This window comes from Macrobrachium rosenbergii, chromosome 28 (genome assembly GCF_040412425.1).
Source record: "Macrobrachium rosenbergii isolate ZJJX-2024 chromosome 28, ASM4041242v1, whole genome shotgun sequence".
Taxonomy (NCBI): domain Eukaryota; kingdom Metazoa; phylum Arthropoda; class Malacostraca; order Decapoda; family Palaemonidae; genus Macrobrachium; species Macrobrachium rosenbergii.
Genome location: NC_089768.1, coordinates 29555001 through 29578628, shown reverse-complemented (window position 1 = coordinate 29578628; position 23628 = coordinate 29555001). Strand labels below are relative to the sequence as shown.

Sequence of the window (23628 nt, the reverse complement as noted above, 5' to 3'; positions counted from 1 at the left end):
TCAATCAATGGAAAAATGAAGTTCTTGAATTTGAAGTGAAATACGTACTGTGCTCTAACTTGCAATTTTCCAAAAGTAATGAGTTACAAGCATCAAATTACTTACACCGCAAAGAAACTCAGAAAATTAAAAAACAAGTAAAACATGCCCAGAAATTTCTTCGGCGCAATCGAGTTTTCTGTACAGAGAATAATGCTGTATGAAACTCTCAGCCACGGCCCATGAAACTCAACCGCGGCTCATGAAACTTTCCGCCACGGCCCGGTGGTGGCCTGTGTTGTTGGCACCTATAGCGGTGCCAGACGCACGATCATGGATAACTTTAACCTTACATAAAGTAAAAACTACTGAGGCTAGAGGGCTGCAATTTGTTATGATTGATGATTGGGGGTGGATGATCAACATACAGATTTGCACCCCATCTCAATAGCTTTCATTTACAGAAAACTAAAAAGTGCAGTTTCACGTCTCAATAATAATATATTGACTGTGATTATTAGTGTATTATTCATGACGTATATTACTTCATCATTCATAATATGGCATCAATTAACATTAAGACCGAAGGTAAACTGACGCAAGTCTTGGCCAATGTTATTTAGAATGAATGTTTAATGTTAATGTTATCGCTGAGTTTTTTTTTTTTTTTTTTTGTAGAAACTGAATGTTTTATAAGATTACAAATTTTATCAGCTTTCATTCCTCATACCAAAAAATTTGCAGTACTTGTCTTTATACTGCACGATTAAGGATATTACCTCGTTTATTAATAAAAGAAGGTGAATACTGCAGTATGTTAATGAATCTTTGATGTATACAACTTAAAGAATGTAGATTTTCATCTGCTTCGCATTTGTAAGGGAATTTTGTTCCAATTCTGATTATGTATGTCTTTCCTTATTTCTTCTGTTAACAGATTATTTTAATAACATTTGGGAATTATTTTAATTCTGTTCTTCATTTGGAGTCAAGGCTTTGTAGTGACAAGCGTGTCTATAATATAAGAAGACGTTATTGTGATTATTTCTAATACACACACACATACATATACATATATATATATATATATATATATATATATATGTGTGTATATATATATATATATATATATATATATATATATATATATATATATATATAATATTATACATACTGTATATATACACATAATACGATGAGTTTAACTGAGAGGTTAGCCCAAGGAGAGCCATAGGGAGAAGCAGTTACCCTTTTCATTTATACATATAATTGAGGAGACCAGATGAATTACCGGCCGTAAAATTAGTTTCTAAAAGAAATCATACAGAATGTCAGTACGACAGTGTCAATTAAAAGTTGTGATGAGGGAAGCCCGTTAATGTCAGTTGAGAAAATTTTTGAGTGAACCATGTTTGTAGATATAAAAAAAAAATAGCATGGAAGTCAAACTTTCGGACGAACAAAGGCCAAATCATTTAGATAAATTGGAATTTGATGCAAGATTAGGGGAGTTATATCATGGAGTTATTCAACGAAAATGTATTTTATGCTGAAATGAGATGATTCCTGTATGATTAGAGCACCGATGGAAGTGAGGAATCGATTAGAACATATATGAGCGGTTAGTACAACTGAAAATACAAACCATGACAAACGGTGTCCCAGAAGCTATGGTTATTCGTATGAAATAGCATTTACACCTTATACCATATGGGAACTGACAGGTAAATAGAGAGAGAGAGAGAGAGAGAGAGAGAGAGAGAGAGAGAGAGAGAGAGAGAGAGAGAGAGAGAGAGAGAGCAAAACAAAAAGAGGAGCTTAGGGAAAATCCATAACTGAGTCATCACGATTGTAGGAAACTGTTGCTGTTCCCTATGAAGCTTATTTTTGACATTGGTACCTCATAATAATGCAATTGCTAAAATCCTCATAAAATAAACTTTGAAGGAATAAAAGATCAACAGTATCAGGAAAACACAAGGGCAAATTCAGGACATATGAGTTCTCACTAACATAAAAACTGATTTACGAAATCGGTACTTAAAGTACTGTTGGCGAGGTCCAGGCGTAGGCGGGCGAAGAGTCCCCGAAACTGTGGAGACTATTTACACAAGGGCTTTATTTTTAACTCTGTTGCTTAGGGATAAACATTAAAGATGAATGTCGCCGTTCCATTTACGGAGCTTCTGTATTTAGAGGAAGCGTTTCTTCTGTATGTATATATATATATATATATATATATATATATATATATATATATATATATATATATATATATATATATATATATATATATATATATATATATATATATATATATATATATATATATATATAAAACTCCCAATTCGGGGACGTCATACTTTGATGACGTCATTACTATCTCCTTTCATACGCAATCAGCTCGATTTTAATAGGAATGCAAATGAAAAAATTATCGGATAGCGGAGAAGGCTGCTAGAAGCAAATATCTTTCTTTGAATCACAATCGATGTTGGAGAGAGAGAGAGAGAGAGAGAGAGAGAGAGAGAGAGAGAGAGAGAGAGAGAGAGAGAGAGAGAAACTGGAAAATAACGAAAAAGAATTAACAATATCCGTAAAACCATTGAAGAATAAAAAAAAAAATATATAATTTCAACAAAAGAAAACATAAATGAACGCAACGTCCGAAGAGTAAAAATCACGATACGAGAACAATTCACGAAGAATGATATAAGAGGGAACGGCAAGGAAACCAGATTCAGAAAATATGAAGGAATAACAACAAGCGGAGCGGAGAACGAGAGTAATTTAGCGACAGAGGGGAAAGGGTCTGACCCTAGAAAAGGGAAAACAAGGGGGAAGGGAAATGCAGGGAAACAAAAGGAAAACACCGGCTAAAGCTAAAAAGCCTAAGTGGGAATATCTCGCTTCAAAGGGAATGGGCGGTCTTCGAAATTTAGGCTCGTGTCTTGTGTTGCCTTTTCTGAACTGTTTCTGTGCTTTGTAAAGGCTGATGTTACTGCTGGTAATGTGCTGTTGCCTTTAGTAATATATCACAAGTAATAATAATAATAATAATAATAATAATAATAATAATAATAATAATGGAGACTGTGCAACTGTCTGTAATAGAATATTACATGTGATAATAATGATGATGATGATGATGACGATGTCCTACTGTCTTTAATAAAATATTACAAGTAATAATAATAATAATAATAATAATAATAATAATAATAATAATAATAATGGAGAATTATAACGAAGACATTGTTGTAAATAAAACATCTTGTTTTAGGCAGGGTTTAAAAGTAAGCTTGCGTAATTTTGGATCATAAAATTGAAGGATAATACCATCCAGTTAACGTAAGAGGAGAGGAACTGAAGAAACTAAAAACTATATATAAAAAAACAAAGGAACGCCAAATGACTGAAAGAATTTTCGCTCCTTACTTTTAAAACAAATGAAGATTCTCCAAATTCTATTTCCCTTGTGGAGAAAATTAGTATAACGAAGATTCTCCAAAATGCAGGAGAAAATCAGTATAACGTAGATTCTCCAAACTCTGTTTTTGAGGAGAAAATCAGTATAACGAAGATTCTCCAAATTCTGCTTCCCCTGTGGAGAAAATCAGTATAAAGAAGATTCTCAAAATTCTATTTCCCTTGTGGAGAAAATTAGTATAACGAAGATTCTCCAAATTCTATTTCCCTTGTGGAGAAAATCAGTATAACGAAGATTCTGCAAACTCTGTTTCCCTTGTGCAGTATAACGCAGATTCTCCAAATTCTGCTTCCCTGTGGAGAAAATCAGTATAACGAAGATTCTCAAAATTCTATTTCCCTTGTGGAGAAAATCAGTATAACAAAGATTCTCTAAACTCTGTTTCCCTTGAGGAGAAAATCAGTATAACGAAGATTCTCCAAATTCTACTTCCCTTGTGGAGAAAATCAGTATAACGAAGATTCTCCAAATTCTACTTCCCTTGTGGAGAAAACCAGTATAACGAAGATCTCCAAATTCTATTTCCCTTGTGGAGAAAATCAGTATAACGAAGATTCTCCAAATTCTACTTCCCTTGTGGAGAAAATCAGTATAACGAAGATTCTCCAAATTCTATTTCCCTTGTGGATAAAATCAGTATAACGAAGATTCTCCAAATTCTACTTCCCTTGTGGAGAAAATCAGTATAACGAAGATTCTCCAAATTCTACTTCCCTTGTGGGTGGAGAAAATCAGTATAACGAAGATCTCCAAATTCTATTTCCCTTGTGGAGAAAATCAGTATAACGAAGATTCTCCAAATTCTACTTCCCTTGTGGAGAAAATCAGTATAACGAAGATTCTCCAAATTCTATTTCCCTTGTGGATAAAATCAGTATAACGAAGATTCTCCAAATTCTACTTCCCTTGTGGAGAAAATCATATACCGGTACTTTGAATTCTTCACGGGGAAAATTGGTTTCACATCCCTCGCGGAACTGGTTCCCCTCTTTCTCGGACTGCAGAAGGAAATGTGAAGGTCAATAAATCGTAGTGTGTGAGAACACCCGAATATTCAGGTTTAGCGGCGTTTCCGACCATTGCTTCCAGTATTTTCTGGCAAGGGTTTTGCACCTGAGCAATGATATTAATTAATAATTCCTTCATATAATGGGATGGATGAGGTTCCTTGCCATTGACAAAATTACCTGTGTCTTACATCAGAAATAGAAATGAAATAAAAATGAATATTAAAAAATAGAATTACTGTTAAAAAGACGACTTTGCTACCAAACGTCGCATTACACAAACGTTGGAAAATATATCATTCAAAGTACAATCGAAATGGACCGGACGCACCATCATTTTTATTTTCAATACGTTGGGTATCGGGAATAAAATACATCTTTTACACGAATAAAAAATTCTAGCAATGTGTTGCCCATGAATTCTTTTATAAATGAAAAGTGATAAAATGGAGAAACCGGCATCTTTATATTCATACCTACACGTGCAAATGAAGAATAGCAGCTTGACTGAATTTTAAATAACCAATATCTAATGGTGGAGAAGTCAGTTTATTTATTGGATATGTAAAAATTCCATGTGCAAACATGTTGATACTTTTATCCCATACATATTCTTATCATCTGGCACCTAAGGATTTTATGTAAATCGTATCTTTAAAAGGAGTTGCATCGAAACTTGAAATATTTGGCGAGATGTGAGAGCTCCCTCTCCAAATTTTTATTGCAGTCGTTTCGAATTCTTATCCAAAGTAAAGTTATTCTCAAAAAGGCAAAAATCTGTTCAAGAAAGGAAATATTTCCTCGATGAAAAAAACATTATTCTTTATCATGAAAGACTTGCTGCAATCTTCGTGTTTAAAAACTTTGAAACGAGGAATATTATATCACTGCAAACAAATTCACTTAGTAAAGTGAGCTGACTTTCTATTTAAAAGGTAAACTTTATTTCATCCATTTGACAAGGAAAACGTCCACAGCAATAAGTTAGCTCAAACGAATTACACTGTTCAGGAACTCTGAATACCACTTTCCCTTTTATCAAATAAATTTCTTCGATAATAACATTTTCAATCTTTTGATATTTATACTCCTCACTACGAATCTGAATTTATGGTTCGGCTTGTTCTTATTTGTGTTGGTAATTCTTTATCATATAGTTTTCATTTTTAAGACCTGAATAAAACAAAGCAGATTTTAGAAAGTGTGGAGGATGGGGTGGGGGGGGGAGGTGTGGGATTCATTAATTATTATTTGCGTTTCAATGCTCTTCAATTTAAATTGTGGATAAACTTTAAAACGATAATGTTCTTTCAACGACAACAACGTTAAGGATAATGCAGACATCTATAACAATAATATAATAATAATATAATTCAAAATTGGCTTTGGTCGTCTTGTAACATCGATCTATTGGAATAATAAAAAAGGTCATCAAGAAACAAATATGGCTTCATTGCTCTTTCCTAATAAAAAGAACAAACTAGATTAGATGATGCCCTTTCTCTGTATGTTTATACGTCTAAGATGAATACTGCTTTGGGGTGAAATGTTTTTCTGTTAAAGAAATATAGAAGTGAGTAACCATTGCTATGACTTTTATCCCATTCCTGTGCAAAGCAACAACCGAATCAGGGAGCATGTGCAACCAAATGTATGAGAGAGAGAGAGAGAGAGAGAGAGAGAGAGAGAGAGAGAGAGAGAGAGAGAGAGAGAGAGAAGCACCTCAAGTTTTCCTCCTCCCTTCAGCAAGAACGAGAACGTTGCTAGAATCTTTCGAAGCTGTCATTCCCACTCCGAGCCCCAACCCCGTTTTGTTTTCGAAAGCGTTCATTTTTGGGGGAATGTCCCAAGCGCCACCGGATATCTACGTCCCAACAGGTGACCTGAATCTAGATGTGGTGGTAAAAGGGTAACACGGTTGAACGGAGAAGAGGGGACATTCTCCAAAACAGCATTTCGCAGGCAAAATTTCTCCTCGGAATTCAGTCTGTACTGTCCTGGAAACAGCCGGTATTCAGGAAATAGTTAATCATTCAATTAGAGCGATGAAAATATCGTTGAATTCTTTATGGGATCCTGGAAGATTAAACCAGAACGAGGCAGGCTAATTAATTCTCAGTATATGTACTTATGCCGTATTTTACAACTTTTGAAAACCTAAGCAGACATGATTCATCTAGTCTGAGCTGCAACAATTCAAGAGCTAAATTTCAAGAATATGCTGTGGATGACAGTCTGCTGCTAAGATACTATAGAATGCTTATGGCGTTATCATGTAATTGTTTCTTTGTTTACTTCACGTTTAAGAACCTTGCGTGCCGAGAATGATCATGTATATACATACACACACACATAAATGCTTTTACATGTAGACGTTACACCCGATCATATTAGTAGGCAAATGTACAATTACATACACGCAACGCTCTTTCTTCGTATGTCAACTCTGACCTTTACTCTGTTAGATTACGAGGACATAAAGGTAAATCAGAGCTTTTCCAACATCTGAAGTTCTTCCTCTGAATGTCTTTGACAGAACAGAACCAGGGTAACGCGTCTCAGTTATCATTCTAACTCTTCCCCTCTTCTGTGGCTCAAACCTTTTCCGGCACGGGAAGAGCTGTCTCTTTTGGGTGTATGTATGTATGTATGTATGTATGTATGTATGTATATATATGTATGTATGATATATATATATATATATATATATATATATATATATATATATATATATATATATATATATATATATATATATATATATATATATATATATAATATATATATATATATATAATATATATACATACATACATATATATATATATGCGTGTGTGTTTGTATGTATGACTATGCATACATATTATAAATGTGTGCGCGCGCGCGCATTCAATTTCGGTCACAGTAAAGTGTCTGCACCCTTAGGGACCACTGGAATAAAAAGCAAAATCCTTGCTCTGCGACACAGAGAGCCAATACTGCCGTTTCTGGCAACAGGCGATAAAGAAATCTCACCAAATCCAGAGAGATAGCTCGGTAATAAATATGATTTATGGCGATTGGAACTGTCGGATGGAAGTTCCCTTATTCTGTCTCTGGTATACCGCCGTTATTGGAGGCTTCTTCTTTTAATTGAGAAAATGTCTGTATTCTTACGATTTTAGTTTGCTGATATAAGTCGCTGAAATATTTAAAATTTAATATTTGTGTCCTGGGTTATCATTTTAATGGCTGACCGTCATGGTATACTTCATATAAATAATGGTTCTATAATTCAATGCGTATCCGTTCCATGCTGTAGCCGGATTACAGTTGAAGCGAGGGCAATTAAACGGAAGGAATTATCTATGCCAAATAACTCAAAATCCTTGTCAATAGTAAGGTGTTCTCATTGTACTTTTTCAGAAGCTATCTTTGCTTACAAACCACTGAGCCTGAATAAGAGAATTCCTCCTCGTGTTATCGGCTTTCCTGATTTAAAATCTTCCTTCTTTTAAAAGACTGTTCTCTAGATACCTTCAGGATTAGGTAAAGCAAGTTTGTCATTCACAAATATATTTGTCCCTGTTACCCTATTAATATTCTCTCGAAATACCTTTGTAACTTTTTCACATGTAGTATCGTAGTACGGTGCAAAACATGTAGTCGGGTGAAATGCATGAATATTGTTCAGTAGTATTTGTAAAATTCAGTTTGCCAAATATATCACTTAAAAGGCATATGCAACAATTCTGTTCATTCGTTTAGCAGACAACGGAATCAGTTCCTTTGGATCGTTTAAGGACATTGCATTTGAAAAAGAACGGAAGATAAAAGTTCTGAAAATATCAGCTTTTAGCGCTCTCTTTTTTGTTCAAAAGTCTCTACGATTAGTTGAGTTCTTATACAATTTACCTAAAACCTGCACCATCAAACTGGCTTGTACTAAGAATTCCTTTTGGTGAAAATGGACGCAGTCGGAGAACGTTTACTTTTCCCAAAATTTGCCTTTTACACTTATTTTGTGGATGTTTGTATAGAAATGTCCTTAAAAATTCAACAGTACTTTGTCAAGGAATATAAATTTTCTTTCAAACATACCTGGAGAAAACTGTACACGTTTTGAGTGATTAAAAAAACTATACATGTTTCAGGCGGTTAAATCATTTGGTTGAAACAAAATGATTAGCAGTCACCACTCACTTCAGAATAATCTTCGATGATACGAATGACGTTTTATCGCTCAGACGCACAACGAAAGTGCAACATAATGCCCCAATCTGGCCCAGACCTGGTAAAAACAAGAAATAAAAGATTCACCCGCAAACGGAGACCAGAAACACCCTCCTGTGAAGGACTGAAGACTATAAGAACCAGGAAAAGCAAGTAGACCGTGTCCACATCGTCCCCAATATGTTTTTTTTTTTTTTTTTTAAGATTTGCAGCATCCGTGTTTCTAATCTCACGGAAGGAGATTTCATGATCTCGGTCGAACGCTCTTGTCTTCTACATCAGCGGTTTCTTCACTGCTGTCGTCATCGGCCTTTCTTTCCTTGCCAGGGTCTATTCGCATTTTAAGGGCAGATGAGTTTCTACAACTGCTGAGATTCTACAACTGTTGTAGCCATTCTCACCACTGGAGATATACGATTTCAATCCGGACATATTGTTATCTTCTTAGGACGATTAATTATAAAATTCAACACTTTTCCTCTGTAAGCTCATGGGAAGTTTACTAATCTTCTCTTGAATTTCATATAATTTTTTTCCTTTATTGCTATATTTAACTATTACTCTTTCGATGATCTTGATTTTAACTATACTAGATATACGTTCGTTATATTCATATCCGATAATTACTATAAGTTATTTCTGCATTTTGTGGAATGACATAAGCAATCCAAACCCCACTTGAAAGGTATTAGGGGCTCTGCTCCTTAATTCACCAAGGTTTATATCCACGTTCTCTTCAGAAAGTTATCCTCTATCAACTAATAATGCGATATCAGGTAACAGAAAAGGTGTTTGTCTTCACTGAAATTTGCATAGCGGTTCTTATCTTAAGGTATGCGACAAATTATCAAAGAATTTATTAAAGAGACGTCTGGAGTAGAGTGGCAGTTCGTGACTGAAATGAATAAAAATTCCTCAGTAATATTAACTAGTATTGCATGTAAAGCTTGCAATTGTAGGTTTATATGTTTCTTTGTTTGTAACTGAAATATACTATTTTCGTTCCTTCTGTTGTATGCATAATATTTATCACGATAAATATATCAAGTATACAAATATATATAGTATATATACTGTGTATATATATATATATATATATATATATATATATATATATATATATATATATATATATATATATATATATACATACACATATACGTATGTGTGTGCTTGTATGTGTCTGTTCATACATGTATATATAATGTACGCATATGTGTTTGTGCATTTGTATGTATATCTATATGTGTGCATACATGTATATATAGTGCACGTTCGCCTTTGTTTCTTCACCACCTAAAAGCGAAAATAAGAAAGGGGAGAGTTAACGTACTCACGCAAATCTCAGAACAGCTCAGAAGAAACAGTACGCGAGGCTCTCGTGGAACAAATCGAAAACAAAAAACAAAATCAAAAGCAAGAAATGTCGTTTTTCTTCCGCAGCTTCCTTCGTTTCTACCTCACTTGGTTTTACGTTCCCCTCCCCTCGAGACTAAATGCTTCCTCCCTTTCTCTTTGGGTTTATTCCCGGAGAAGTTGAGCGTTTTGCATTTTTCTTCCCCCGTAAAATAAGTGACTCCGTTTTTTCCTCTTATTTTTTCCCGTCTGTCGGAGCGATGGAGTTGCCCAGATGGTTTCCTTTCGAGAATGTCAAGCTGAAGACATTTCTCTCTTATTCTTCATTTTATTTGTCTCCTGCACATTCCTTTGATGTATTTCTTTGATGCATTTCTCCTTTCTCTCAATCTCTCAAAAAACTACTCGACCCAGTTATTCATTCTCTCAGGGTAACTAGCGTTTATTAAAGGCTAATCGGATAGTGCTGATCTAATTCTTATGGGAAAAATGGTGGATTCGTTTGATATTATTGTATATGATGTTACCAGAGCTAAGACAATGCCTATGCTACTTCAATGTCCGATTTATCTCTGAACTGCTGGAGCAGTATTACAGTATATGTAGGTTATGGAGGTCGATATCTACACACAAAAATTATAGTTATTCACCTAATACATCATAAAGGAAATCCGGGGTATCCAACAGTAGCAATGATGGGGAATCAATTCAACCAGTTAAGAACAAACCCATCCAATAGAAATACAACCTACTATTCATTACTCCTCAACCCCGTCGCTCATTCTCAAATCTGGCGAGTATTCAAACACTCAAGGAAAGAAATAACGTGAATCCTGATGGAAGATAACTTTTCTCCTTCGTCAATTAAGCAAGAACGATCGACGGCTCTTCTGGCACAGAGAAGAAGTACTTAAAACTTGCTCCTCTCAATAGCAACCTGTTTCCGTCTTTAATGAACACTATACCGCATTACTCACTTCGTCAAAGGAGTTCGTCTTTACTTCAGGTACGATAACTTTCGCCCTTTGTTCTCTGGGTGCCACCGACGGCTGCTCTTATCAGAAGTGAACGCACTTCCAACTTCCTTTAAGCGCTCTACTGTTCTAAGAACTCGAGCATAAAACTCCCAAAGATTTTGGAACATTTTGATAAAATATTGACTTGACGGAACTCGGACACCGACACGGTTTACTTCGATTACAAGACATCGTGAAAGAACGAAAAAGTTCCTTTTGTTTAAAACCGCCAAAGCACCAAATTGTTTTAATTAACGCCTTGTGTTATTGGGAGAGAGAGAGAGAGAGAGAGAGAGAGAGAGAGAGAGAGAGAGAGAGAGAGAGAGAGAGAGAGAGAATAAGAATACAGTATTGTCATTCCACTCCCACAAGAACAGAAATGTAGTTAGTTCCCATGAAATCAAAAATATAAAAAAAATATATCGAAGAGAATTGCCTGAGATGTCTTGATTTTAAGAGACTTCCACCTGTAACATTGTTTTCTTTATTATGTGTCCACGTGAAATTAATCTGGCCAACAATACGTTGCTAAACTGCTGGTATCCGTATTAGTGAACAGGAGGAACATTAGGTTTGTTAATATGAAAGTAGATCTAGTGACAAATAACCTCTCACGTTCATCTGCAGGGGGCACAAGACTAACATTTATAATAATAATAATAATAATAATAATAATAATAACTTCCTGCCATAATCACTGTTTCTTTATACTTTCATCAGGGCCTTTAGACCAAGCAACTGAGGACGGTGAATGGAGTGTTAACTCTTTCTTTGAAAAATTTGAAATATAGAAAAAAAATTAGAAACAAAAACCTCTTCCTGAACCTTACAATTGATCTTAAAGTGGTGTAAGAGACAAAGGTCTACAATGGTGAGACCGGAGAAGCCATCAGAGTGAATATAAATTCATCAAAGAAATCGCATTTCAGGTGTTACAGGAAGTAAGAAAAGAACGAGATTTAAATATAAATAAAGTTAAAGAAAAGAGATAAGTGAACTGAAACGCTAAAAAAGAGCTGACTAAATTCAAAAAGAAATACATAACTAAGACAAACAAGCACTAGTAACAGTTAAAAAGAAACAAATGACATAAAAGTGAACAAACATTAACAAAATTTTAGGGAACAAAGTGAAAGAAGTAAAACGCAGAACAAAGGTAAAGGAACTAAAACGTCAACAATTATAAACAAAAGCCAAAGTTAAAACCAACGATAAGTAATGGCGCTCATGGGAATACCAGTTGTGAAACAAGGAAGGTGAAGTAGGGAAAAAGTCTACATCAAAGTAAAGTCAGTATCTGACTGGTTAATATATAATCATTGTAACTCAGTTTGAATTTATTTTAATATATAATCATTGTAACTCAATTCGAATTTATTTTAACATTTAATCATTGTAACTTAGTTTGAATTCATTTAAGATAAGAGGATAGAAATTATTTAATATCAAAGGATATTATCTGAACAATTGAAGCAAAAACTGGTACACCGAAGGTTGTCCAAACTCTACGGTTACAGAACCCGTTGTTACACCGAAGGTTGTCCAAACTCTACGGTTACAGAACCCGTTGTTTCACTAACTATAAAGTGCTGCCCATAGTAAGGACATTCACAAACGGTTGGTTTATATTGTGCCAGTTAATGCAAGCACAGGGCCTTGCACAGAGTGTAGTAAAATTCTGGTGTAGAACACTGGACTATAATCTAACCAAAAGAAGTAGTCAAATGATATTTTGTTAATTTTCTTGCCTTCGTTCGGAGGTAAATATAAACGACTAGGATATTTAATTTTTCCTTCCCTTCTTTTATTATTTTTTTTTATTTGACGATCCTTTTTACCATAACCCACAAAGAAGGAAATCCACCAGACTAAAGGGATTACATTTCTCATCTGATGATGCAAAGCCCGATTAAAAGAGAATCAAAAGATCTTTGATGTCCCCAATAAACGATAAAATACCTATAACAAAATCCAAACTATATAAAGATGAGATACATAAATCTACCACCCTTTAGCAAAATTCTTTTACCCTCTAATAATCCAACGTAATAAATTCTATGAAAATTAACACAAAAACGTCATATCAGCAAAATCTCTTTGCGTCATCATTTTTCATGATGTCCCAGAATTAAAATCTGGACATTACCAACTGTTTTAATTAAGAGGATGGTTCCATATCTTTAAAAACATCTTTAATTAAGCATCTGAAGATGAGATATAGTCGAGGAATAACGTCATCTTCGGTAAGGATTTATATGTATTTTTCTGCACTCGAAAAATACTCAGAAACATAGGCCCTTTAACCTTTGTCAGAATCTCCTTTTATGTTTAGAGTCTAACGAGGCTCTCTTATATTCGGACTGCTTTAAAAACAAAGCCATTTGGTGCCATAATGGTTAATGTATTCATATCCTACGACGCTGTCAGAAGGTTGGCTCAGAAGAGCACAAAACCACGTGTGTTATAAACTTCATTCTGTTTCCCTTTGTTTCAGTTCCAATGATATTTCATCTCCACGATGCTATTCTGTTACTAGAGTGATTATTGTGTATGTATGTATGTATGTATATATATATATATATATATATATATATATATATATATATATATATATATATATATATTATATATATACATAAATATATATATGTATGTATACACACACATATAAGTACATGTATGTATGTTTATATATATATATATATGTATTATATATATTTATATATATATATATATGTATATATATATATATATATATATATGTATATATATATATATATATATATATATATATATATATATACATACACACGCCTGAACCTTGCTCTCCATAACGTTTCAAGATCACAACAGATGTAGACTTGTGTAGCATACTCCACATGAGGTATTTTTTATTGTACAGTGTTATTAGTGGCACTGAGAGCCACTTCTACTCTTCTGCTATGCAAAAGAAATATAAATGCTGTTCTTTGTGCTTTAACCGCATGGCTCAACTCCACTGAAGCCTAGGAGTTGCGGAGCGATTCAAGGGAGTATCATGCTTGCCAGATATTATACGTCAAAAATTGTTCTTCCTGTGAGTTAGGATATATTACCAGCAAACAATACTTAAGATGAGATATTTTTAAAGCTTTCTTTTGAATAGCATAGCTCGCGTTCTCAGATATATTCTTGCGTGGTGAACGTGGTAAATCCTGAAGACAATATTATTGACGCTTGCTGTGCATACTGCGCAGATGACAAAGGTATGTTTGGTATTTTAATCAGATTGATGATGTAATAATATACATGGCCTGGATAAATCACTGCGGGTGGATTTGGGACAACACAAGGTACACTGCGAGGAAATCATATACTATAGTATACTACGTGAATTGATTCAGATAATAATTAAAACATCCAGTATCATAGCATCTGAAAATTAAATTCATTGTAATTTACTTTAACTAAAGAGATATGGAAAGGAACGCTTACAAAAAATAAAATTTCTCTCTCTCGTTCGGCTGCATATCGCAAATGTCAACGAGAGAGAGAGAGAGAGAGAGAGAGAGAGAGAGAGAGAGAGAGAGAGAGAGAGAGAGAGGCGCAAAAGGAGCGCGAGCGACGCGAGCGAGGAGAACCATCACAAGAGACAGTCATCGAATTACAATCCTTGTCACTGAGAGCTAAAAGGATTGGTTCCCTAATCCTTGGCTTTCCATTATCGTCATACAGCAGGAATAAGATAAAGCCTGGAATAGCTCACAACCATCTCCTTTCAATCAAAGGGTTACATGCTTTAGCTGTACCTGGTTTTTTTTCGAAAACTCCCCTAAATTTCTGTCATGATAATTCTTGACGTCGTCGTCATTAGAGTCATTGTGAAGCTTCGGGTTGTTTCTTTGTTTTTAGATTACTCTTTTCTTTCAAGGACGGACATCAAAACCTTCACCTCACGAAGCTTTTGTAAATTAAAGGTGTTATTTTGCAAAGGCAATTATATTTCGGGGTTTTATTTTCGCTTTTCATTTTTCAGGAACAGACTTTACAGTGGATGTCAGTGATATCAACAGTGTCTTCATAGAATCAAATTTAATGCTTCTTATGTACACCATCCTTTTTTAATTAATAATGGTGATAATCGTGACGGCGATGATGATGTTGATGATTATGAGTCGTTTATAATGATACGAAAACATAAAAAAAATCTGCAAGTAGAGTCCATGTAGAAATGCAATACTACTGGGAGAGGTTTGTGAACCGTTCACGGTTCACCTAACAGTAGGATAATGCTTAAAAAGCGCTTTTCCACGAAATGCGTAATCACTTACTATTTGTTTGGAACTTCCGAATATAATTCGGGAGCACTGTTGCAGTAACCAATATGACGAACAGTAATTAGTTCGAGTTTCGAAGTTGGATCAAGCCTGAACTGAGCGGATTTGATAGGTTGATTCTACCGTGAATTGTATCCGTATTTCGCTGCTCTTTTCTTCACTCATCTACGGCTTAATCACAGTGTTGTGGTTGGGAGCTGACTTTTTATTGTAATTCTCTCTTAACTGGAAACAGATCAGTTCACTGTAAATGGAGATGTTTTACTTACGAGTAGGTTTTTGTCCAAAGCTAAGGCTTCTTAAGAAAGTTTAATTGGTTCGCTGTCAGAGCGTATCGAACGTTTAAATGTACTGGTTCACTGCACATACAAGTATAAAATTGGCTTTGTTTTTACAATGCTAGCGAACTGGAACGTTTGAAAGGTTCACGATTTCAGTAAAGTATCCCTCAGCTATAAGAGTTCATGAAAAATTATAAGACAGAATTAAAGATTACAAAACTGCAACCAAATAGCAATAGTATTTGGATATAAATGAACCTAATTTATTTCCTTTGCTAAATACCATTACCATAAGTTCCTGATGTACGTAGGAAAGCTACTTGGAACCACAGAATAGAGAATATCTTTGTTAAGACAACCTATATTTTATTGTTTCAGCAACCACTGCATAAAGGGGTCCGCTGAGAATACGTACAGTGGTTTTGCCTTAAGACTGAAGAAAAACTACAGCGAGTTGCTGTTTTGGAGAATGCTCCCTTTGCTCCTTCAAACCTTCAAACCGCGTTTCCCTTTTAGCGCCACATCATCTAAGATTCAGGTCACCTGTTGGAACTTAGATGTCCGGTGGAGAATGCCGGTGGCGCTTGGGGCATCCCCGGGCATCCCCCCCCACCCCCACCCCCGCAAATGAACGCTTGTGAAAACAAGGGGTTAGGCCTTGGGTTGGGAATGACAGCTTTGAATGATTCTAGTAACGAGACCATGGCCGCGTAGAATTTGGTCTCGTTCTTGCCACCTGAAGGGGAGTGGAAAATTTGCAGTGCATCACTCTCTCTCTCTCTCTCTCTCTCTCTCTCTCTATATATATATATATATATATATATATATATATATATATACATACATATATATATATATATATATATATATATATATATATATATATATATACATATACGCAATTGCGCTTTGTGTTTATAATTGGCTACAGCAGAACCATGAAAGGCGTAGGTCCCCGTCCCTCTTGTTAAGTATCATCTTAATAAAGGGGACACAAGCCAATAAGGGAATAGCCTTTAGGTATATTCCCCCCAACTAACCTTAAAAGAATGGCATGTATAGGGGAAGAATACCTAGAGGCAATGGGAACCCGGCGAGACGATCCCTGGCAGGGTAAGTCTGAGGTAATCACGTCGTGCTGACTCCGAAGCATGAAGGGTTGGGAAGCAATTGTCAGCAGGAAGTAGGATATATATATATATATATATATATATATATATATATATATATATATATATATATATATATATATATATATATATATATACGTCTTTTGTTCCATACAGGACTGGAGCCAGAGGCTATTAACCCTTCCTCTGGTGAGCAAGAGATTTATCCGTCGGCTATATTTTCTTGGTGCTTATCCCTCCTAGTGCTGACCACAACCATATATATGTGTGTATATATATATATATATATATATATATATATATATATATATATATATATATATATATATATATATATATATTATATCATATATATATATACAGTATATATGTGTGTATCAATATACATACATATAAACCCACATACATGCATGCATAATACAAAAATGCAAATATTCGCAACGAGCAAGTTTACATAACGGCCCTGGAAAAAAAACTGTAAGCCTCTTTTCTCTCCTACCTTTGCGTAAGATAGGTGAGATAGGTATTGATTTATTTTGCCACTGGGTCCACAGACCCGGAAGTGGTGCCTACGGGCTCGGTATGGCGTCGAGGGAGCCTTAGGTGTCTACGGGATTATAAACTTGAGTGAGAGCCTCCATAGGGCGACCCTACGTGCGCTGAAGGTAGTAAATACAGGGGAGGCAGAGGTTTCTGAAAATGTGCCCGGTAGTGATATATCGTCTTCTTAGGAAGTTAAAATAAAAAATCACTGACAACAACTTTCAGAATTATTAGCTTGTCATTCAATTTGATTAGAAACTTGTAAAGGATTCACTGTTTCTAGAAGCCTGCAAAGGAGGATACAATATTAAAGAACAATAACGTTCATTTATTTACGTGTAGATAAATACATACAAAAACTACTCATGTTTGCGTTCGCATACATTGCGAATTAAGGTTTGTTCTTTTAGATATGGCTGGGGCATTTGAGATTGAAAGTCTAGTTCGCATGCCTATTGAATAGAAACATCAAGATCCTCGTTCCATTGCATAACGGAAGAAGAGATTGGGTATTACATTCCTTGCATTCATATATGTATGTATATATATATATATATATATATATATATATATATATATATATATATATATATATATATATATATATATATTATATGTATGTATATATATACTATATATATATATATATATATATATATATATATATAATATATATATTTATATATATATTAACACACATTACATATACATATATACATATATTATATGTACCTATATGTGTACCGGTGTATGTTATGCATGTGTATAATCGTATGCCGCGGTAATTGCATGCAAGGAAATTTTAAAAAAGATTCTTATAAAAAGATCTCTGCTCAAACATAGTTTTTCTCATATTCCTGCAAATACCAATATACTCGGTTTCAGCAGATGGAACCCTTGCTCTTCTAGTCTTCGATTCATGCTTACGTGTTCACCATTCTTTACCGATTATTTTTCATCTTACTTTCATAAAAAGTCCTTTCCAGAACACTGACGTTTATCAAAAGCATCTTTTCCTATTCCAGACGTTAATTTTGGACAAATATTTTCCTTTTTTATTTAATGCTTCCTTTTTTACCAATGCATGTCTGTCTCGCTCACACACGACAGGTGCATATCGGAAAAATCTGTCATAACCTGCTTCTTAAATTCTGCTCGGTTTTTATTCAATTATTTCGGGGTGGTAATTTGGAAGTGATGGGCATTGCCTATATTAACTCAGATGGGAAAAAAGAAACGAAATTACCACAGAGACAGTGTCCCTTATTTTTTTGTCTCCTTCACACCTTGGAATATTTGAAAATACTGAACTGCAACATCGCATTAGTACAGCTAATTTTCGTTTAAAAATTATAAGAGCATAAGAGGATATGTAGTCAGGTCAAAAATGCATACCAGGTATGTTCTATAGTAAAAAATTATGGAAGCTTCTTATTCAGGGTTACAAACACTCCTAGTCTGGTATTAGTTCCGGAAATGCTTGAGGCTCAAATTAACTGCCTAACAGTATCGCGTTTACCTGTCTTATGACCACCAAAGAATTACATCAGTCTTGCAATGGCAGTAATCAAGAACTGTTAACTTATGACCTTTAGGGCTATATTAACAAAATCAGTGAATTAGTGACCCGATTATCAACCACCTGAGGAAGAGATGGAAATGAGGTTACCTATACAAATCCCAACATGAACAGCTGACAACCAGATGGCAACACCTGGAGCCACCATCTCCAAGGGGAAAATGTATCCACACATGCATACATACATACACATACATATATATATATGTACATACATACAGATATATATGTATATGTATGTGTACATGTATATATATATGTATGTATGTATATATATATATATATATATATATATATATATATACTTGCAAACGATTTCACTTTTCTGTCAATATCTTGAGAGACTGAAACAAAATGAATCACAAGAAAAATTTTCCATACCTATCGGATATTACTTTCGTAAATTCCGTGCGAACGAATGAAAAAGATCCCAAATTCTTAGGCGATATTACCAAGCGTTATAGCGAATATTCGAGACCTTCAGGAGGTCAAACCTTCGGGAAATAAAAGGCAAACGCTTTGATACTTTCAGCAAGAGATTTTTCGAAGTATTTTACAAATTGACGAAAACAGATTATACAACGTTACAGAAGTGTCATATTTTAAGACATTTTTTTTTAAACAGGTAAAGAGTAACAAAAAAACTGAATAACGGAGACGAGATTTACGTGGAATGTATGAAGAATCATTATAACGCTCTAATATAGGGAAGGAAATAATTATTTACTTGCTTTTTTTTGCTATTAAAATTCTGAACTGCTGAATCAATTTCGTAAATAATTATAAGGCATCGCAATTAATTTAGATAAATACGGAGATGAAAATGTTTCAGCCGACATGCGAAAAGATTGATGATTCAGATACGAAAAATCACACATTACATTATTTTCATGAGTGTGCACAAACTAATATCGAAAACGACCAAAAAGTCCAATAACCTGACGAGGGTGCCTCCACAGAATTGAATTCCTATAAGCAAAAGCACACACACACACACACACACACACACACACAAAAGAATACAGAACGAATGTTTCATATTTTGTTGCTATGCCAGATTTTCATCTTTGGAATTGATTTCCGGTAAAGGGCCACGTATTTCATCTTTCGTTCGTAATTGTGCGGGAATTTTCTTCTCTCTTTTACTTTCTTGGTCGTGTTTTCCTCCTCATTCCTATCCACAAGCAGCAATTGCACAGGGAATGCATTCTGATATACAGAACGGAAATACATTTGATCAAAATGAAATCCGGACTGGCACAGAGATTCCAGGCGATTCGTTTGAACTCTGACCCCGCGTATTTGAGATGCCAGGTTAGCCTGGGATGTGATTCTACAGCTTAGTGTAGATTCCAGCAAATCTGTACAACTTCAGTGCTCCAGTGTTTACCAATCAAATTTTACTGATTTCTTTGTCTATATACGGTGGAGGTTTATTTCACTTTACACTGCTGTACAGAAAATGTTTCTGCTCCTTCTTTTTGTTTTTTCCTTTATCTCCTCTTTATTTCTTCCTATTGAACACCATATTCTTTGGAAGGTTGAATTTCAAGTCAGTGGCCCCTTTGGTGGGCTTGTTCCATGTGAATAGGTTTCGTCTTCTGGATAAATAATAATAATAATAATAATAATAATAATAATAATAATAATAATAATAATAATAATAATAATAATAATAATAATAATAATAATAATAAAATTATTGAATTTTGTATCAGAGTGCTATCAATGATATGTTCTGAATATCAACGAAATTTGAAGAGTTTTGTGTTTACTCAGTAAAAATGCTGAACTTATAGCTATGGCGATTGATAGCTCTCAATTATTATACAGTACTTTATATATGAGAGTATGAAACATCAATTTCGTTGCATTAATGATCTGTAATATTTTCAGTAAAATACTGATCAAATTGGAATAATTTACAAAAAGGGGAGTCTATAAAATTCTCAGCTAGCAAGCATAAGGGATTTAATTTTGCTTAAATAATATCCAGAAATGTATGAGTAATTTTGCCTCTTATACCAGTTCACCTGACACACACACACACACACACACACGCACGTGTGTGTGTGTATATATTTATATATATATATATATATATATATATATATATATATATATATACATTAATTTACAATGTATGTTTATGTATTCTTTTATATATACCGATGCTGATTTATTTTGTATTCATAGGATTCCTTGCCTAGCCTTACCACTTGTTCCGATAACCTTTTAATGGCACCCATTTTTTCCTGTGAAAGAAAATTACTGGCGTTATTACGCTTACATCGAATAATGAACATTTGTTCTTTTGGAGTATTCCATTTTTAGCAGTAAATTACATCATAAAAAAATTCAGATTAATTGTTCTTGCCTATAAGAGGATGCGTGTAAGGAAGAAGACTATGTAAGTGAAACTGAATTTGTTCTTTGCATCAGATTTTGTACTGAACGAGAAGTTCGCGAGACCGGCGAAGTTTGCAAACGCTGATGGAGAAGAAAATTGAAAACGTTTATTTGCACGAGTCGTCTAAATTGATTTTGCGTTCACAAATTTGCGAGCAAATGCATTATCATTTAAGATTACGAAGTTGTTTATCCGCACCATGTCTTTTATTACCTTTGTGTCGTATTTATCAGCTCCGAGAAACGTTCTTTATGAAGGTTTTCTATCAAGTGCGCGCGTTAACGTGAAAGAAAGACTTGAAGGACAAACAACGCGAAAAACCTAAGACTTTAGAAGTGAAAGAAAGCAGTTAACCCCCCCAAAAAGACTAAATCAAACCTAAATTAAGAGATAGGGCCTGCCTTGTGCCATTATTAGAATTGGAAATATAAAACTTGGGCCATTATTAGAATTGGAAATATAAAATTTGAGGTCATTCGGCGCTGAAACGGAAATTGAGTGAGAGGTCTGAAAGGTGTAACAGGAGGAAAACCTCGCAGCTGCACGATGGAACAATAATTGTTAGGAGAGGGTGGAAAGCAAGATGGAAGGAAGAGAATATGAATGGAGGGAGAGTAAAAGGAATTAAAGGGGTTGCTGCTAGAGGCCGAAGGGACGCTGCAAAAAACATTTAGTAATGTCTATAGTCCACCAAGTGAGGTACACTGACGGAGCTAAGCTACCCACCTAACGAGGACCATGTACCATGATGGGCAAGACCTACCTTGTACCGTCACGGTCGCAAAAACGGATGCAATTTTAAGTTTCAATCTCCAAGTTTTCTCTCTGTTTTCTCTTCACAGGCAAGCCCCCACCCCCACCCCACCCTCTGAAGCAATGGCGCGAGTGGACGGAAAAGGCGACCCTCTGACCTCGCATCCTGCGACGTTTGCTACATCGCCGTTACCTGCACAGGGGGAGGAAGGTGAAGTCAGCCCTACCGTCGGCGCCACCGTCGCGCTGGTGCCCACAACGGAGGGACCAGTCGCCCAGGCACCGCCGACGAGATATCTAAAGTTTACTCCCATGGATGAGCTGAACTACCCTGACGATGGTAACTATCTCGTTCGAATTTTATCATCGTTAAAAAGTCAATCTTCTGGCATCGCTGATCAAATAGGATAATAATTTACCGTTGATGTCATGTCACAGATTCTGAACAATTATTACGATTAAGTAATCACAACATATCAAATGCCAGTAAACTAAATGCAGAAGCCGGTCTTTGATCATCTTTATTTTTAGTGAGCTGATAATTATAATTTTTTCATAATCTCATTCGGCATAACAATACACGTCTGTACAGGAATCTAAATCACAGAACTTTTATTTGTAAAGTGAAGCGTTAAATGAAATTGTTGAGAGTTCATTATCCAGTGGAATGAAAGAATTTCATGAATGTGATAAAAATAAAAATCTATACTCAGTTAATTACAAGGCTGCTTAAGTGGCCTGTCACTACGCACTCCGCGTTCATCCTAAATAAACTGTAATATTTATCTCGCTCGCCTGCCTTCTCTTTTGCACATTTACACTGTTACACTATACAGAAAACAGTGACACTGTACACTTCTCCTCCGCGATTTAAAGATCGCCATGTGACACCCCAGAATTTTAAGCTCGTTGCCATAACAACGCTGTCCTCCAGCCCAACCACCCCCAACCCCCAACCACCCAAATGGGCAGTTCAATCCTGGTACCAGAACGTAAGAGAATGTGTCCGCTTTTCATTGCTATCAATTTCAAGTTGCAATTAAAATGAAACTTGTTTAATTTCACGAATTAGACACCGACCTTATGGCTGCTTCAGGACTTAAATTTAAAATTTTGTTGATTTACACATCCCATGTCTTCTTCCTTGAGGAGATGGAATCATAAGGTGCTAACCTTCCGGCTTCGACCACATGTTGTGGGATGAAGTTGCAAGGCCATGGGCATCTCCACTACGTGTGTAACCCACTACAGTATAGGCACGCTCCTTATCCTGTTTCTCATTGTACATATATACACACACACATATATATATATATATATATACATACATATATATATATATATATATATATATATATATATATATATATATATATATATATATATATATATATATATATATATATATATATATATATATATATATATATATATATATATATATATATATATATATATATATATAGAGAGAGAGAGAGAGAGAGAGAGAGAGAGAGAGAGAGAGAGAGAGAGAGCTAAAATATAAACAATAAAATTCCTGAAGGTCGTCTTAACTT

The 23628-nt window shown here is 34.9% G+C and overlaps 2 protein-coding genes across 4 annotated transcripts in view; one reads left to right on the top strand and one right to left on the bottom strand.

The window, feature by feature from the left end:
* The window catches only part of LOC136854173 (deoxynucleoside kinase-like), a 312604-nt gene that overhangs the window by 209310 nt on the left and 79666 nt on the right, over positions 1 to 23628 (bottom strand). The window lies entirely within an intron of this gene.
* Positions 1 to 23628, top strand: part of LOC136854171 (uncharacterized) — a 94891-nt gene that overhangs the window by 63547 nt on the left and 7716 nt on the right. The window contains exon 2 of the mRNA XM_067130464.1: positions 22162 to 22412. Coding sequence (XP_066986565.1) covers positions 22196 to 22412 — 217 coding nt within the window. The 5' untranslated portion in view covers positions 22162 to 22195. The remainder of the gene's footprint in view (positions 1 to 22161; positions 22413 to 23628) is intronic.